The following is a 19,975-nucleotide window of genomic DNA, read 5'->3' on the forward strand; positions in this document are numbered from 1 at the left end:
GCAACTTCAGAAAAAAACTTTGGATTTTCATTCCGACTTTGGTAATTAGTCTGTCTGTGAAATCACTGAAAATTTGCTTGATGAACGGCCAGCATAACACGTATGCTGCTGGTAGACCTCTGATGTGTTTGTGTATTTGATGCATACCCATCTGAATGTGTGTGTGTGTGGATATTTGTGTGGATGTGTGTGTGTGTTCATCTGTGTGTGTGTCTGTGTCTGTCCCAGCTGGTTGTGATCATTGGGCTGACCCACGCCCTGGTGCTCTTCCGTGTGGTGATGCGGGCTGTCCTAGCGAATCAGGCCTGGGAATTCCTGACGACCCACTCTAACACTGCCGTCGTCATGATGGGCGCCACTCTCCACTACATCACCATCCAGGTCATGACCCGGGTGAGAGTTCACGACCTCTGACCCCCCACCCTTGGTTTGGTCTTATTACTATGACGGTATACTCAAAGGAGCTGAAGGATTTCATTCTTGTTGTCATGACTGTCGGTCAGTCGTTCTCAGTGATGTCTAGTCCTTCTGTCAGAAGTTGCACTGTTGGTCAGTTGCGGTCATCTCTGTGACCTCTGATCCCTGATCTCTAACCTCTTGTTCATTGTGACAGGTCAACCGGTATGTGGCCTTCAAGCTGTGTGAGATTGGTAAGTCATAAGCAGCTGGCTGCATTTGATCCTTCAGAGACAGTCCCACTGATCACGTAGCCAGGTTTCAGACTCTTAGAACAATCCATTGGGGAATATGAGAATGGGTTTGGTGAAACCAGGCTACTGACGTCTGGGAGAAAATGTCAGCTAAATGAATTAATGTGTTTGTAAATATTTATTTTTGTATTTCTTTCTTTCTATCTTGTGATTGTTGTTGTGTGATATCAGAGAAATGTCGTTCATTCGCGGCCACTGAGAGGAGCTTCACCGTCAAAATGTTCACCTTCCAATTCTTCACGGCCTTCTCCTCCCTCATATACATTGCATTCTTCCTGGGCAGGTATGGACTGTGTGTGTGTGCGCGCGTGCATATGTGTGTGTGTGTGTGTGTGTGTGTGTGTATGAATGGTGACCCCTGAAGTGCATGCATGTGCATGTCTACTTGAGGACAAATGCTTCAACTATTTGTTTACACAGAAGATACACAAAGTAAAATGTCACAGAGTGGGAGAGAGAGAGACAGAGAGAGAGACAGATAATGTGTGTTTGTGTGTGTGTGTGTGTCTAAAGTGAGCGAGTGGTTTGTGGGAGTATTGTGTGTGTAACTTCCCTTCCCATGTGCCCTGGTGCAGGATTAATGGGCATCCGGGGAACTATGTGAAACTGGCGGGAAAATGGAGACTAGAGGAGGTGAGGACCACCCTCCACACACACACACACACACACATTCACAACCCCCAACACACACACACACACACACACACACACACACACACACACACATCCCCCACCCCCCAACACACACACACACGTAAATATCTGCATGCACACTGTAACACTGTCTCTTTTTCTTTTCTTTTTTGCTCTGTCTTTTTTCTCTATCTCTGTCACACACACACACACACGCACACATATCATATTTTAATACATGTGTCCTGTTGCAGTGCCACCCCAGCGGTTGCTTGACTGACCTCTTCATCCAGATGGCCGTCATCCTGGTGCTCAAACAGACACTCAACAACATCTTTGAGTTCACCATTCCGTAAGCACCTCCCTCACAATCCTACACAGACACACACATATAAATTGCTTTCAGACACGCCCTCCGTGGATCATATGTGGATCATTGTCAAACGTTGGTCCGACCCTTCGGGCGATTCAGATATGAATACTAACATGCTGACATTAATTGTGAACGACACCAACGCACCTGAGCAGAATCTCTGTGTGGTTGAACATGTTATTTGTCCATGTGTTCATACATGTGTGTACAGTATGTGTGGGTGTGCTCATATGTGTGTGTGTGTGTGTGTGTTTAGCTGGTTCCAGCGCTGCTTCAGACAGACCACAGCTAAGAAGCTGCAGCGTCGCTGCGGCAATTGCTACAGGAAGGCGTGTCGCCAAGAAGACGGCAAGTTAGAGCCATGTGACACATGCAAGCTACGTGAATGGATCAAGAACTACCATTTGCATAATGTCAATTCCTTTAGCCTCTTCAATGAGTACCTGGAAATGGGTGGGTGCAGCACACTGCTGTTTAGTAACGTTTCTGAACTAACTGGTGAATCGAGACTCTGCTGTTTAGTAATGTTTCTGAACTAACTGGTCAATCGACAATCTCTGCTGTTCAGTAATGTTTCTGAACTAACTGGTCAATCGACTCTCTGCTGTTCAGTAATGTTTCTGAACTAACTGTTTAATCTACTCTCTCTGCTGTTCAGTAATGTTTCTGAACTAACTGGTGAATCGACTCTCTCTGCTGTTCAGTCATGCAGTTCAGTTTCACCACCATCTTTGTGGCGGCTTTCCCACTGGCCCCTCTGCTGGCGCTCCTTAACAACATGTTTGAGATCCGCCTCGACGCCATCAAGATGGTCAGCCTAGAGCGCCGCCTAGTGCCCAAGAAGACCAATGACATCGGTAGGACACATGTTTGTGTGTGTGTGTGTATGTATTAGATAGATAGATAGATAGATAGAGCGTGTACTGTATATGTATGTGTGTGTGTGTAGAGTGTTCTATGAATTGAGCAAGGCCAAATTAGTGTTACTGAGTAGTTAACAGATTCATATGTGTGTGTGTGTGTGTGTGTGCGTATGTGTATGTGATTCCAGGTGTATGGACTAAAGTGTTGGAGGCCATTGGTGTCCTGGCAGTGATTGCTAACGGGCTGGTGATCGGCATCTCGTCTGACTTCATCCCACGGCTGGTGTATCGCTACAACTACGGCCCCTGTGCCAACGGCACCGCCAACGGCCTCGAGTGAGTGACTTACCCACACTTACAGATTCAGTAGTACTATGAACTATGTGCCACCTGACGTTTGTAAGTTGCTTTGGATTTATTAAGTCAATAAGTATGTATGTAAGTAAGTAAGCAGTTGTGGAGAGCTTCCTGTCTAAGCTGTGTGCCACTCAGTATATGGGCTGTGTTGTTCCATCCACTGATCCAGAGTGACCTTTGGACAGGGGCAGCCGTGGCCCACTGGTTAGCACTCTGGACTTGTAACCGGAGGGTTGCCGGTTCGAGCCCCGACCAGTGGGCTGCGGCTGAAGTGCCCTTGAGCAAGGCACCTAACCCCTCACTGCTCCCCGAGCGCCGCCATTGTAGCAGGCAGCTCACTGCGCCGGGATTAGTGTGTGCTTCACCTCACTGTGTGTTCACCGTGTGCTGTTTGTGTTTCACTAATTCACCGATTGGGTTAAATGCAGAGACCAAATTTCCCTCACGGGATCAAAAAACTACTATACTATACTACTATACTATACTACTATACTATACATATACTATACTACTATACTATACTATACTATACTATACTACTATACTATACTACTATACTACTATACTATACTATGCTACTATACTATACTAGTATACTATACTATACTACTATACTATACTACTATACTATACTATACTACTATACTATACTATACTATACTACTATACTATACTACTATACTATACTATACTATACTATACTACTATACTATACTACTATACTATACTATATACTTTGTGACCCCACCACTACTCTTCCACTTCCTGGGTGATGAACAGCAGGAGCTGGCAGCAGGAACCAGACTAGGAAAAATACAGAAACTTTAGCGTGAAGAAATGCCATACAAGTCTCTTATGAATCAAGATTAAAGGAAAGAATGTGTATACAGTCAGTTATGTGTAAACATTCCTACCAGGGAAGCATTATGAGGTGTAGATAAGGGGAGTGTAATCTCTCTCTCTCTCTCTCTCTCTCTCTCTCCCTTTCTCTCTCTCTCTCTCTGAAAGGTGTGTTTCCCCATGCTGTCTCCAGCCTGTCTGTGTGTGTTCTCATTCTGTTCCCAGGCGTACTGTAGCCCAGTGTAAATTGCTGTGTCATTGTCAATAATATTACCCTCTTAGAATCAGACTTAATTTCCCTCATCACGGTTCACTTAAGCACCTGTTTCATTTGCACATTCACTACATGGTGTTGATGTAGTTTGTGTCCCTCATCTCTCTCTCTCACACACGTTCACTAGATGGTGTTGATGTAGTTTATGTGTCCCCTCATCTCTCTCACACACGTTCGATAGATGGTGTTGATGTAATTTACATCTCTCGCACACGTTCACTAGATGGTGTTGATGTAGTTTATGTGTCCCCTTATCACAATCATTCTCTAATCTCTACTCCACTTCCTCTTCCCCCTCTCGCCATTGTTTTCCCCTTCTCTACCTCGCATTTCTGTCTCTCTCTCTCTCACTCACTCATCCCCCTCTCCCCCCTTTCCCTCTTCCCTTTGTCTCTCCCTCCCTCCTGCTGTCTCACTCCTCCCTCTCTCACTCCATCTCTCTACCCTGTCCCTCTCTCTCATCTCTCTGCCTTCTCCCTTCCTCTCTCCATCTCTCCCTTCCTCCATCTTTCCTTTTCTCTTTCCCCCTCTCTCACTCTTCCCTCTCCCCCCCTCTTTCTCTCCACATCCCCCTCCCTCCCTCTGCTCCAGTTGTATGACGGGCTACATTAATGACACTCTGTCCACGGCGTACATGTCAGATGAGCGGGTGCAGAAGGACTTCTATCCTCACCAGATGATAAACGCCACTCAGTGCAGGTGAGACCATGGAGCAAAAGGCTCATTACCACCACCTAGTTTTCATCACAGGAACATCACGGATCATATTAATGTCCCACTCAGATTAAGGGCCCTATCATGACAGTCAAAAGCGCATCGTCACTCGTCAAAAGCTTATTCAAATTTAGTAGGATGTGTCCAGTCCACATTGGAGGGTTTTCTTTTTATCAAGCGTCCGAAAGCATGGCGCAACAAAGGTGTTCCTAGGTTTTAATCAGTCATGGGTGTGTTTGGGGCGTATAACATCATTTAAACCAATGAAAATGACATCTGCCATTCCCTTTAACGGCGCAAAGCACAATGTCAAATAAATGCATCTGTATTTTGACATTCAACGGTGCATTTGAAGGAGGCTGCTTGCGAGACCGTATGGAATAGTCATTCCACTAAACCATGCTTTACTAAAACCTAGCATAGCCTTCACACATTTGCACTCCTCTATTATTTGAACTCATTGGCAAAGTGAAACTAACTTCACCATGGTGTCAGTCAACGACAAGACAGTTATATGCAGTTACTTTCACTATTGACTGAAAATGGGTTACCATTGAAAACATAGGCTGGAAAAAGCAACACTTGGCTGTTGACAATGCGCTCATAAAATAACATATAAACAACTCGCCATAGACTTGGGGCTCGTTTCTAGAAAGCGTCGTTTGCTAACTTGCGTCGCAACCTTGGTAGTTTGCTCCATCGTTCTTGGATTCGGTGTTTCTAGAAAGGATAGTTTGAACTGTCAATCGCAAACAAGGACGCAAAGTTTGATCGGTTGAACTATTGCCCCTAGGCAGTCGCACTTGTGTCGTTCCTTGGTAGTTCCTGTTGGTGTCCGGAGCGCCTAACCAAAAATCACAACCGCCTAACCAAAAATTACGAAGTGGATGTTTATCATGTGACTCAATAATTGGTCTATCCTGTAGCTTTATTTTGATTAAGAGACTGACTCCCCTCATCAATCGCTTCGCTCATTCTTGCTATTTAGTATTGCCTTGCTTTTTGATAAGCTAGTATTATAATCTTCAGACTCTTAAAATCAGCACAGTGATAAATGGCTAAAGCAGGTGTCTTGTTATCCCAGTGTTGTGGGTTCAATTTTCTTATGATGTGAGATTTGCTTCTCGCTACCTGCAGGTGAACTAGTGTGACACGTAGATTCAATTGTTTTTGACTGATGTCTTGTACCTATGGTCTCTCGATGTAGAGTAACTATATACATAAATATGTATGGTCAAAACCTATTGTTGTGTCTCGTAGGCCTACTCTTACTCAGAGGTGAAAAGAAGAGATAGGATGCGAACTCCGGCCGAGCGCGTAGTGCACTGACGCGCTGCCGTTAAGCCACGAGACAATTGAAAACATATGCGATACCCAGACATTCATCCATATTTTTTCCAACATAGATATTTAACACAAATAATGACACGTATTGGTCGGCTTCAGTAAAATGTTTTATATACTTGCAATAGGTTTAGGTTTTTGCAGATGACGATGACAATGCCAGCATTAATCACTCGGTTTAAATTAGAAAAATGTCAACATAGGCCGTGGCAGAAAATTTCTAGGGGTGGGGTATTACACGGTGCCACTGTTTCCACCAACGATATGTATCGCTGCATCATCAACAACGTTGTTGGAACTACAGTGTTCGAACGTCGGAGGTAGCGAATTGCGACACAGGTACGATGCTTTCTGGAAACAGGTATAACAATGTTGTTGTTTGGTCGCAAGTTATGTCGTACCATGGTGGTTGAGCAACGTCGTTGCTAACTTTTCTAGAAACGACCCCCAGGTGTACAATAGCAATTTTTTAAGACAATGCGCTAAGCCACTCCCTAAGTTGTTAATTGCCACACCCCTGGGTGCATTGGTTAAAAGATAAACGTGCAAAATAAGGAATTAAAGTTTGCGCCGGGTGGAAAACGAGTTTTACGCCATGCACCAGGGTGCAAAATACAGCCCTGAGACAGTCCCTCCAGGAATTCGCGATGTTGCGATCGCAACAATTAAGGCAAATTTAGCAAATCCTCGTGAATTCTGGGCGACCTCGCAATTTTCAGTTTCAAACACTGCAACTTTTTCGCAAATTTGACCAATCATCATGGTTTCCCCGTGAAATTTCACCTACCACAACAGCCCCTCGCGCAGAATATTGACTCAGATGCCACACTCACTTCTGCAGACACACTGCCCTATAACTTGTTCACTCCTCTGCAGTTTTGATGACAATAAATAGAAGGCTAACGTTAATGATCTGCTTTACTTGCATCTGTCATCTCAACCTAGCTATGAAAGTAAGTTAATTAAGGCCTACTTGGTTTACTGACATTTGAGTAGGCTACAATATGCAACCTATTGGCAAACATTTACACCTGGAGATGTCCTTTTAGCTCGTGTCATGTTTGCTAGCTTGTGGGCTCAGTTTGTGTAGTGCAGTGCTACCAAAATCATAGAAATGAATAACATTGTAAGACATTTACCTCTTCTATGGTAAAGAATGATTTCATACAAGATATTTTTTAACATTTATTTTAACTAATGACATAGAAAACATCCCGAATTCTATCCACATATCGTAATGCACTATGCAAAAAGTTATTTCCAGTCGTAGCCGAACACAGTGAAATGCAAGCGTTCCAATCCACTTAGATATGTTATTACGCTACTCTCCTTAAAGTGGCAGGCAGTCAATTAGACTTACACACCACCAATGTAATGTAATAACATTAAAGAAAATGAGTCTAATAGTTTAAATCAATATGAAATTACTAGATACTTAGTTGGCTATTAGTAATTATGCAAGTCACAGAATATGAATTATTAAAAAGATATGAACTTAATATGAATTACAACATATATGAATGTATTGAAACATATGACATTATGCCATCTCTTTAGGGGGCTGTCTTTTTTGGACAGTTCTACGAAAGGTTATACTGCTTTGTGAATTACCCCAGTCAAAGTATTTACACAAATAAAGTAGGCCTACTTTGATTTTCTGTAACCCTTTACCTTTACTTATCCTTTTTAATACGCATCAAGATGATCCGTGTAATTTTGGTCTTACCAACCTTAATTACCCTCAATTAAAAAAAAAATATATATATATATATATTTTTTTTTTTTTTTTTTGCAACTATTTTTGCAATTTTCACTTCCTCTCGCAATTTCTTTGCAACAAACAGCTAAAAACACCACAACTTCCATCGCAATTTTTTAGAAAAATTGTCGCGAAATCAGGCATTTTAGATCGCAACAATCTCAAAAAATCCTCGCAAAATCCTGGAGGGACTGCTAAGACAACAATGGACAAAGCTACTGTTATGAACAAAATCATCCATACCCCTGGCAAATATTGATTTAATGTCTGTTTTCTCTTGACCAATTTGAACCATTTTGAGAGCTGTAAAGGCAAATAAAGATGTTTCCAATAGTTTTGGACACGCCATTTTTCACAAAAAATTTTAAAAAAGATGAAAACGCTTATTTTCTGACTCCATGTTTCTACCACATTGTCTCATTTTGGCATGTACCAGTGTTATTTTCAATCAGAAAAAACATTAATCAAGAAAAACATTAAAGCAATACTTGCCAGGGCTATGAATCATTTTGTTCCGAACTGTATTATGTTAAACTTGTCATGCTATCCTTGCTTCATTGGGTATCATGCTTCAAAGAAGCAATGCACAAATACTGTCATATTATAGGGCCTACCTAATATGTTATCTTGGGGCCCAAACCCACATTGTTAACGCCTTGCTCCTCCAGCTGAAAGAAAGAAACACACACTGAACTGAATCAATGTTTATGTTTTGTAGTTTAGCATTTCTAGCATACCATGCTACATTGGTGGCATTAGATGGTGTAGTGATGGGGACCGTATGGTTATGTTTTTGTCAGTTATAAAGACTACCGCAGAAATGAGGACTACACTCTCACCTCCCAGTACTGGTTCATTCTGGCCATCCGCTTCGCCTTCGTCATTCTGTTTGAGGTACGTCCGACTCCTACAGGGGCTGGGAGATCTGTCCACTGACCTGGAAATAATTAATTGCATTTGATCGTAAAAGGTTAACTGTACGGATTACTGTTACCCACGATTGAACGTTTCCCTATGGCAGGGAGCACTGTACGGAACACTGTTATACCCCACATGTTGTTGTGCTGAGTTCTAAGAACAGAGAGTACAAGTTAAGTGTGCACCCAGACAGACAGGAACTGCACCTGTCACAGGTAACAGGGCGTTCTTTTGGACTAAACCGTCCCATTTAAAAAAACGTTGGTCCAGCCAGGTCCGGTCTATGCGGTCACAGATGACCAGTGCTAGGTAGCACGAATGCTCCGAAGCATCCGGCCCCTGAAATGAGACACGCCCACAGGGTGCAGTTCCTGTCTGTCTGGGTGCACACTTACTGTAACTTGTACTCTCTGTTCTTAGAACTCAGCACAACAACATTTAACTTGAACTCTCTGTTCTTAGAACTCAGCACAACATTGGGTCTGTTTGAAATGGAAGACAGCTGCCTACCGCCTCCCTCCCTACATAGAGAGCTGTCTAAATAACTAGACATGACTTTGGATTAAATGCATCTTGTTTCAGACGTTGCCGCAAGGGATTATGGGTAGGATGGAGCATGAAGTGTGCATCCAAAAATACATATATCATACATATATACATACATATATCTGTATCTGCCTCCAAAAATGACAGTTTGGGAATTCTAAGATATCTTAGAAGGCAGCAGAATTTGTTTTTTTCGGTTTCGAACCGCACTTGCTGCCTTGCTCCCCAGTTAGATATCTTAAAAGGCAGCAACTTTACCCACAACTAGCCTAATATGCATGAGAACAGATTTGAGGGAGCTGCAGCTGTTAGCATCAGCACGGTCATATTAACACAGCAGGCACTAGCCCAGTGAAGGATCGTGTAAACCCTATCCCCAGAAACCAGTTTCAAACCAAGCTTGCGCTGATATGATGCATGATCACTGATCAAATTGCTATTTTCTGACAGGATGAGCACAACCATGCAGGTTCTCTGAATCTCAAGCTCGCCTAGCATCTTAATGCTGTAATTCACAGCACGGTGAATGACAAACAGTGACAAAATGATGTTGACAAAATGTTGTTTATGAGTTCATAGCCTGGTTATTTATCAAGTACTATATCACGTTTTATATGTTATTATGATCACTCGCATCGCATTACCATGGGGTTAGTGTGTAGGTAATGCTACGTTTAACTTAACATGCCCACCATTACACTGGAGAGTTTACACTGAACTGAACTTTTAAACTTTTTTTTTATTCTCCTGAGACGCTAGCTACTTAAGGTAGTTCGCTCATTATCTCAGATCAGTGAAGAACTACCAGAGAAAATGTTGGAGAGAAAACTCAAACAAGTTAATGTTAGACTTAGACTAGCTGTGTTACAGTTTCTCGTTGCAAAATTAAAATCTCCATGCGCTTTTGTAGGCTACACGCAGTCTCAAAAACACTGTTTACAGCTCTTGAGTCACGTACTAGGTCATTTTTTTTATAACGATAATTTAGATAGGCCTAGGCTACACTTATGGGGTGGGTGCTATTGCGTTTTCTAAAGAATCTCCCGTCTTGGTTTTGTACAGAAATTAATATTAAGTGACACATACGTAAAAGGGAGAAAAAAAGGTCACCTTCCAATATTTAGCAAGCTACGGTCTGGAATTTAATTTAATATTGTTGTAATGGTAGGATAACTACACAGTTTACACAATAATTACACTGTGTTATAAATATTGTATATCAATGCATTTATTGTCTGTCAATTAACGAAATTTACTGTACATAAATTCGTCACTTAAAACACACAGCAATGCCACTTACACATTATATAACAACCAGACTACACACCTTATAACAAAGACATATACTGAGTTCAACATACCTGTACACATTGACATAAAACAAGAAAACTTGTGACATGCAGTCTTCATACACACGGGATATCAGTAACCTGTTAGCAGAGAAAACAGTGTACTTAATCTAAATGCATCAAATACAAAATCACACCGTACGTATCTAAGTTTGCTTGTTCACTAACATTACCTACACCCTTATGACTGTATTATAATGCATATTTTATAGAGTAAAACAAATTTTCATAATGCGGCTAACAAACAAGTATACCTTTCCTCAGATCAGCAACCGCAGACTGAGGAAAAAACGGAGATGCCAACAAAACGAAACTTAATCTCTTAAAGGGGCAGTACAGGTTCACATGCTCTAAAACTAATACAGGGAAACGAAAATAAATCAGGATTTGGTGAAGCTTCACGAAGCTATTGCAAATAAAATATGAAATATGTATTTATTTATTAACTCTGTTACATACATCCCTCCTGAAATTCACCAACATCCTGGTGTTAGGAGTGCAAGACAAAAGTAGACCTAGTCCACTAACTATCAACTCAAAAAGGTTACCTCTCATGCAAGGTTAAGAGAAAATAAGAGGTTGATCAAGTCCCTTAATTCCCTTAGATAAATGTGATGCCTGTTACACCACACACACTTGGCCCTAAATACCCACTAATAACCATTCATATGGAAGAAATCAAAGTCAAAATACTCAAAACAAAACAAAAAACCTGGTTAAACTCTATATGATTAACCCTTCAAGAATGGTCTTTGAACCATAGATTCTATTAGCCTGTTCACTGATTTCACTAATCTACCTGCATGAGTCGTAACATGGCCACCGGCCTCATTACTTCTGTCTGGTAGATCAGGAGCATGTATATCAGTCTGTGTTGAATGTAGTGTATCTGCCTGTGAAGCAGCTGGTGTGGGTGAGGTACGACTGAATCATCAAATGGTGAAACAATAGATTCCTCTAATCGATCACTTGTGTCATCTTCCTGAGCTGCTGATTCTTCAGCTGCATCCTCATCATTGTCACAGTCCTCATCAGACTCATTATTTATCATTGACTGATCATGATCATGTGAGTCCTCATCCACAGTAGTCTCAAGGAGTGGTAAGAAATTCCACTCTCTAGTAACAGATTCTGGTGAACAGTCCTTATACGTCCTGTGGTATCCTTTATCTTATACACGTGAAGACGAGGGTTTGATCCAATGACTGTGTAGACCCCATCCTCCCACTTGTCCGCCAACTTTCTCTTCCCTCTTTCTCCCTTATTTGCTACTAGAACACGATCTCCCACAGACAGGTAAGTGCCTTTGACTCGTTTGTTGTATTGCTGAGTCTGATGTTGTTGCTCGGCAGAGGAGTGTTTCTGTGCAATTTCCATAGCACTTTTTAGGCCAGAGAGCAGAGACTTTGCGTAAGTGTCATAGTTGACGACTCCAGGGTCATTAAGAACTGGCTTAAACATGATGTGTACTGGCAATCTAGGGATGCGCCCAAACATCAAAAACAAAATGGGCGTAACCCGTAGTTTCATGGACAGTAGCATTGTATGCAAATGTGAGTGTTTGAATTTGCTGGAGCCATTGATGTTTTGCCTTGAGAGGCAGAGTATGAAGCATACTACCCAAAGTACGATTAAATCGTTCTGTAGCACCGTTTCCCATTGGGTGATAGGCTGTCGTACGTGATTTTGCAACACCTGCTAGCCGTAGGAGCTCTGCTATCAGATTACTCTCAAAATTTGTGCCCTGATCAGAATGCATTCTCTCCGGGAAACGGTAAACACAAAATACATTGTCCCACAGTTTCTTGGCGACTTGTTTGGCTGTCTGATTAACACAGGGGAAAGCGTGAGCAAGCTTTGTGAAGTGATCGGTTACCACCAGAACGTCCACTGAGCGCTGCTTACTATCCTCTGCGGACCAGAAGTCCATACATACAAGTTCCATCGGAAATGAGCTCTTGATACTTTCTAAAGGCGCACGAGCAGCAGGGTCTGGGGACTTTGCGAGCACACATCTCTGGCAACATCGAACATATCCTCTAATGTCGCTCTCCATATTAGACCAATAGAAGCGCTGTCTTGCAAGCGATAGAGTTTGGTCCTGTCCCTGATGACCTGCAAAATCATGAAGGCCTGTTAATGCTCTGTCCTTAAGACTATCAGGTAAAACATATTGGTATCTTTTCTGTTTGGACACAGGATCCTTTGACACTCTATACAAAATGTCATTCTGAACTTCCAGTTTGTCTAACTGCTTGAACAGCCTAAGGACCTTTGAATGAACACCATGCCTTTCACGTCTACTTGGCCGCCTTCTGGCAGTGACAAAGGGCAGCACTTTTGAAATGTACGGGTCTTGCTCCTGGCTGAATTGGAGCTCCTGAGCAGAAAACATGGCCAGTGTATCTTGACTGCCTGCGAGCTGTTGCAATTGTTGAGTTTTGCACATTACTCGGGACTCTGCCGCGTCAGTCCAGTCACAGTGGGCCTGACAAAGAGCTCTCATTTCGGCTGCGTCACACACAAATCTTGACAGGTGATTGCTAACTGACTTGACTGTTTGAGACTGGGAACTGACCCTGAAAACATCCTGTACCGACTCCTCACCCACATCATCAGCCTCCTGACTGAGACTCACATATGGTTCCTTTAACAACCTTTCGCTAATGGGCCTGGCAAAAACATCCCTGCTTAAAGCATCTGCCACCACATTTCTTTTCCCAGGAAGGTGCTTGAGGTTAAAGGAAAAAGAGGCAAGTTTGGCCACCCATCGGAGCTCACAGGCATCCAATTTGGGCTTCGTCAGAAGGTAAGTAAGGGGATTATTGTCCATCCAGACAGTGAAGCTATGACCCCTCAACCAGTGGCTAAACTTCTCGCACACACTCCATTTCAAGGCCATAAACTCCAGTCTGGGATATTTCCTTTGTGACACGCTGAGCGTCTTGCTCGCGAAAGCAATAGGCCTGGCTTTTGATTCTCCCCGAGGCACTTGAGAAAGGACTGCTCCAAGTCCATCCAATGAAGCGTCAATCGACAGGATGAAAGGCTGCTCAAAATCTGGATGAGCAAGAATGACATTCGAGCAACATGACTTTCAGCTTATCAAAAGCATTGCTACATTCCTCTGTCCAATCTGCCGGAGTAAGCTTACGATAAACACCTTGGAACTTCCTGTCTTTAGCTACACAACCTCTCCTTTTTTTCCCTGCAGTAAGTGCAAATAAAGGCTTCGCTATAGCAGAACAGCTGGGTGTGAAGTGTTGGTAGTAGAATACCATACCGAGGAAGGACTTTATTTTCCGGACAGAGGGTGTACACCCATCATGCTCCATAAGATGTTGCACCTTCATGTTTGTGATGACCTCCACCTTTGCCAGATCCACAGACACACCCTCTCCATTGATTATATGACCTAAAAACCTCACTTCCTTCTGCAGCAAATGACATTTCTTTGGGGCCAGTTTCAAGTTGTTCTCTCTCAGCCTCTCAAACACCGTATGCAGTCTTGACAGGGCCTCACTCTTGGATGGAGCATACACTAAGAGATCATCAAGATAGCACAACAGCTTAGTGAAATTTATGTCCCCAAAAATTCCCATCATCATCCTCATAAAGGATGCGGGGCTATTGCACAGCCCTTGAGGCATGCGATTGTATTCATGCAAACCCAGGGGTGTCGTGAATGCTGTGTATTTCTTGTCATCTTCGTGCATTGGGATATTATAAAACCCTGAAGCGAGGTCCATTGTACTAAAAAAACAATTGCCACCAAGAGATTGCGACCAGACAATCAGATTGGTGTGGTAAAGGGTGGGCATCTTTCAATGTTCGCGCATTCAGCCATATGAAATCGACACACATCCGTAGGCCACCATCCTTTTTCCACACCATTACCAGAGGTGATGCGTATTCACTTGTGGACTTTCAAATAATTCCCTTTTCCTCCATATCAATGAGCACCTACCTCAGCTTCTGATAATGGGCGGGAGGCACCCTCCTATATGGTAAGCGAAATGGACGGTCGTCGGTCAGGCGAATGCGGTGAGTGTATTCCTTCACTTCACCACAGTCAAGTGAATGTTTAGAAAAAATGTCTGGAACTCAGTAAGCAGCTGGGTAAGCTCATTCCTACAAGGTTCACTAATGTGGGACGAATCAATCTTGATGTCGGTCAAGCCAAGCTCCACCAAACTAGCAGTAGGCTGGATACTAGGACATGGACTTTGAAAAGCGTTTGATTGTTGTTTCTCTGAGGCAACATGCAAGCCTTGAAAGACATTAAAATCCTCTGATGCCAAGCAGGGATACGCATCAGCCATCTTACAATTTCTCTTCAGTGTGACAGGTTTTTCTGATGGGTTCACAACGGTCATGGGCACCCACCTATCACCCCACAGAGGTGTGATAAGCCGGCCAACAAGAACATCCTGTGGCTGAACTTTGGACCCAGTTGGCTCCACCAAGACCGTGCTGCCAGGTGACATAGGTACATTAGGGGGAAGTCTGCCCCAAACAAAGTGTTCATGCCTGGGTAAAAGAGTGACTGCTTGAGTAAGCTTAACCGTTCCAACCTTGTCAGGAACCTCAATCCCCTTCCATCGCTCAACACTAGTGAACATTGACATGAAGTGGTCAACTTCAAAATTAGACTGATGTTTGTATCTAGATACAATATCCCAGTAGTTATTATCAGTCTTTAAATCATGCATTAGGTGTTTGATGACATTTGACCCTAATATAAGGTAATCTGGCTGTTCAGGGACTAAAGTGGGTACTATGCAACATGTGCCATAGAACTGGATCTTTAACTCATAAAACCCCTCTGGTTGAGTACGCTGACCACCACAGCCTATTCACACAATGTTTTCTTCAGGATGCTGCTTTTCAGGTAAGACACCAGCACATCTGATCTTCTCCACTGCAGGTCCACTGATGGTGCATGCCATGGAGCCTGAATCTAACATGCCTTTAAGCTGAACTTGGTGGTTGATGATGACAGGAACATAGAAAAGCTCACTGAAAGCATGGATCTTCTGGCTGGCTTGAATAACGATCTTTGACCCCTTAGTAGCATTAGCACAGCTTTCTTCAAACAAACTAATTAAATCAAAATCTTCACAGAGGGATTCCGCCATTTTACCCACACCACCTCCCTCCAGGTGTGGGCTCTCTAGTTAGTAGTAGTAGTTTTCAGACATTTACTTGCAACATCCATAGTCTTATTAAGTCTAATCCAATACTCCATAACATCTTCGCCTGGCTTGGGAAATGTATTGTAGGGGCATGTTAGAGTATGTGTGCACACTAAAATGCTGTTTCAAAATGTCAAATATCACCTGGGGATTCTGAGTGTGGTCTACAGATGTGTTGCGCAACTTTATCTTCACCACATCCCCTGTCTTTCCCATAAGCTTAGCTAAAATTTCCTGAGAATGCTCATTAACTGGGATAGCCCGTTTCCTTAAGTATACGGTCATGAGAGTTTCCCACTCATCAACTGTGAACTTGTCTGATCCATCGCCTCTGAATATAGGAGGCTCCTTTGCATCGAAATGCATAACTAATTTTACATTAGACAATGTCACTTCTGAGGGCTGTTCTGGATTTTGTATGCTGTGTGAGCTCTTATCATTTTGCAGCTGAGCTACAATGGTCTGACCTAGCTTTTCAGCTAGCTGTGTAATGATTGCGCCTATGTCTGTGTTCTGATCAGTTTGTCTTGGCATGGAACGTTCTACATAACCTGTGGAGGTAAGTACTGGGTCAGCTAATAGTTTCACTTTAGGCCCTGGTGTACCGGTTTCAAAAGGATACTTATAGAATCCCCTTCCTACACCAATCCCGCCCTCAAAGTCATAATTATCACCCCCCACTTCACCCCCAACAGAAAATGTCACACCCTCTGCCATAGTTCCAACAATCAAAAACACAGAAAGAAACTGCTAAATGCAAATTTCAATTAAGGTATTGAGTGCACAAAACAAGAAATTCAATTGAAAAAAAAAACAGAAACTACAAATTCACATATACAAGTTAAATCAGTTGTGCACTAAATTGTCCATTGAAAATTCACTCTTCTCTTAGAAATATTTTTCACTCAGTTCAAAAATATTCAAATGTTGCGTGCATGCACCAAAGTCAGTCCATAAGGCAATGCACAGAGCTCAGAGAAGTATGCTGGATACACAGGATATAACATCATTCAGTCCAAGAAAATACCTGAATACCATGCAAACAGAATAATCTGTGCAGCTTCCCACGGTGAACGAGCTGACGTCGATCCAAAGCCAGTCCTCGTGAAGTCACGGCACCATTGTAACGGGCCCTGCGTTGTGTTCTGTGTGAGTCTGCTTTTGAAGTAAAGAATGGCCATGCACTGGTGTTCTGGTTGCTTTATTCCATCGAAGTGGAGCTGTACACATTGACATAAAACAAGAAAACTTGTGACATGCAGTCTTCATACACACAGGATATCAGTAGCCTTTCCTCAGATCAGCAACCACAGACTCAAACCAGTATGGATAAACTTAACCTACATGTGTTACGAACACGCTAGGTCTACATGAGCATTAACGAAATTTACTGTACATAAATTCGTCACCTAAAACACACAGCAATGCCACTTACACATTATATAACAACCAGACTAAACACCTTATAACAAAGACATACACTGAGTTCAACATACCTGTACACACTGACATAAAACAAGAAAACTTGTGACATGCAGTCTTCATACACACGGGATATCAGTAGCCTGTTAGCAGAGAAAACAGTGTACTTAATCTAAATGCATCAAATACAAAATCACACCGTACGTATCTAAGTTTGCTTGTTCACTAACATTACCTACACCCTTATGACTGCATTATAATGCATATTTTATAGAGTAAAACAAATGTTCATAATGTGGCTAACAAACAAGTATACCTTTCCTCAGATCAGCAACCGAAGACTGAGGAAAAACCGGAGATGCCAACAAAACAAAACTTAGTCTCTTAAAGGGGCAGTACAGGTTCACATGCTCTAAAACTAATACAGGGAAACAAAAATAAATCAGGATTTGGTGAAGGTTCACGAAGCTATTGCAAATAAAATATGAAATATTTATTTATTTATTAACTCCATTACAGAGGGAAGACATGTTCCTTTATGGCCAAATTTCACAGCTTCTAAGAAAGTCTATCGTCTTCGTGTAAACCGAGCTTTGAACAGAGAAAAAAAGTTAGGCTACCATTAGGCTACATGCAGGTTCTCCCATAACGTTATCGATACAGATCAATGCACCAAATCAGGGAGATTTTAGCGAAATAACGTTCCTGTGACAGGCTATCAAATATTGAACAATGGGATAATGTTTCATCATCACCTTTATTGATGCCTGAAATGTTGACATTACTGAAATACAGGGATATAGCCTACTGAGAGGCAGCTGCATGTTCAATGGGTTCAACTCCTCCCTTGCCTACCAGGTGGATGTAAACAAAGCTATAGAACCTAGAGTACGTCACATGACATTTTTTAATATGGCTCTGCCACTGATCTATAAAGAACACTTTAGTTCTTTATAGATCAGTGGGCTCTGCCTACACCATACATTTACAGGCATGTTCCGTAGCAAAGATTCTAGAGTAGAGCACTCTAGAATCTTTGTTCCGTAGTAAGAATTATTCAAGCAGAGCTTCTATAAGGAGGAGTATTTCTTGGTATTGGTATTAACATGCGTAACCAGAGCCATATAAAGGTACCTTTTATATGGCTCTGTGCGTAACGCTTGCCTGTGATGTTGTTCCTACAGCATGTTGTGGTCCTGTGCAAGTTCATCGCTGCCTGGTTCATCCCCAACAGCCCCATGAGGGTGAAGAACCGCAGACTAGAGGACAAATTCAAGAGACTGAAAGAGGAGCTCAGGTCAGTACACAGTCACACTACAGGACAAACTCAAGAGACTGAAAGAGGAGCAGTGTACAGTCGAACTGGGAGAACATGAGTTTATACTCAATCATGAGTACATACTTATACAGGGAGAAAAAGAGTTCACACTTGGTCACCAGTACATACAGAGATAAACAAAGTGTTCACACTCGGCCACCAATACATACTTATACAGGCGAACCTGGAGAACCTACTCAGACTGGTAGGATGGAACAGATTGAGAAAGATCTAAACAGACCAGACAGCACACAGTACAGTCAGTATGCCCCATCCATCTTCAGTACTGACAGCACACTTACAATACAGCCCATATTTCCCATCTATCATCAGTACTGACTGCACACAGTACAGACAGTATGCCCCAGTCATCATCAGTACTGACAGCACACTTACAGTATTGCCAGTATGCCCCATCCATTATCAGTACTGACAGCACACTTACAATACAGCCCTTGTGCCCCATCCATCATCAGTACTGTGGGCCAGAGGGGTTAACCGACGGATTCTGATGCTGATTCTGCACACAGTACAGACAGTATGCCCCAGTATGCCCCATCCATCATCAGTACCGACAGCACACTTACAATACAGCCCATATGCCCCATCCATCATCAGTACTGTGGGCCAGAGGGGGGGTTAACCGACTGATTCTGATGCTGATGCTGATTCTGATGCTGATTCTGGTGCTGATTCTGGTGCTGATGGCTGATGTGTCTACAACAGGTTTATGAACTACAGGTACGACACTCAGGTATGACCATACAGACATCCTTCAGAGGCCACAACCCCATACTGGACCTCAGCCAATCAGACGAGAGAAGCTGACAAATACTCGCTCCCACACCTGAGATGTAATTTGCGCAGTGAAAGAAGGCTCTGCTGAAGGTGGACCTTAAGGACTGATCTCAAATCAGAGAGTACCATCACAGCTTCGGCTGAAATGTTAATACAACACTGTCATCACTGTACCCAGATGAGAACACATAGAAGCAATAGAAGCGTGATTGCAACGGGACAAGACCTCACCGACATGCCTAAGTTACACACCCTCATACATATACAAGTGTGTGTGGGTATGTTAAGAGGTTTTTATCGCTCAGGATTAGGTTAGAAGAACATGTTTATGTGCCTAGATTTTGTATGTCCAGGATTATATATTGGCTGTTGTGTTTTTGCTCAGTGTGTTAGACTGATCACAGTTGATAAACCTTGAAGACTATACTTAGCACAATTGGCAGTTGTGCAAACTGTGAAACAGTTTTAAAATAAACAACAAGTGTGTGTGTGTGTGTGTGTGTGTGTGTGTGAAAGACAGGTTTTAATTTTTTTTACATATGTGTGTATATTCATGTAATCC

At 42.6% G+C, this 19,975-nt stretch overlaps 1 protein-coding gene across 1 annotated transcript in view; it reads left to right on the forward strand.

Moving 5' to 3' along the window:
- The window catches only part of ano9b (anoctamin 9b), a 32,153-nt gene extending 12,250 nt beyond the window's left edge, over positions 1 to 19,903 (forward strand). The window contains exons 13-24 of the mRNA XM_048232032.1: positions 229 to 393; positions 614 to 650; positions 882 to 993; positions 1,286 to 1,343; positions 1,598 to 1,695; positions 1,973 to 2,169; positions 2,421 to 2,573; positions 2,768 to 2,915; positions 4,642 to 4,749; positions 8,668 to 8,761; positions 18,482 to 18,594; positions 19,342 to 19,903. Of these exons, the coding sequence (XP_048087989.1) occupies positions 229 to 393; positions 614 to 650; positions 882 to 993; positions 1,286 to 1,343; positions 1,598 to 1,695; positions 1,973 to 2,169; positions 2,421 to 2,573; positions 2,768 to 2,915; positions 4,642 to 4,749; positions 8,668 to 8,761; positions 18,482 to 18,594; positions 19,342 to 19,375 (1,317 nt within the window). The 3' untranslated portion in view covers positions 19,376 to 19,903. The remainder of the gene's footprint in view (positions 1 to 228; positions 394 to 613; positions 651 to 881; positions 994 to 1,285; positions 1,344 to 1,597; positions 1,696 to 1,972; positions 2,170 to 2,420; positions 2,574 to 2,767; positions 2,916 to 4,641; positions 4,750 to 8,667; positions 8,762 to 18,481; positions 18,595 to 19,341) is intronic.
- Positions 19,904 to 19,975: the final 72 nt, after the last annotated feature.

Source organism: Alosa alosa, chromosome 21, assembly GCF_017589495.1.
Source record: "Alosa alosa isolate M-15738 ecotype Scorff River chromosome 21, AALO_Geno_1.1, whole genome shotgun sequence".
Classification (NCBI taxonomy): Eukaryota; Metazoa; Chordata; class Actinopteri; order Clupeiformes; family Clupeidae; genus Alosa; species Alosa alosa.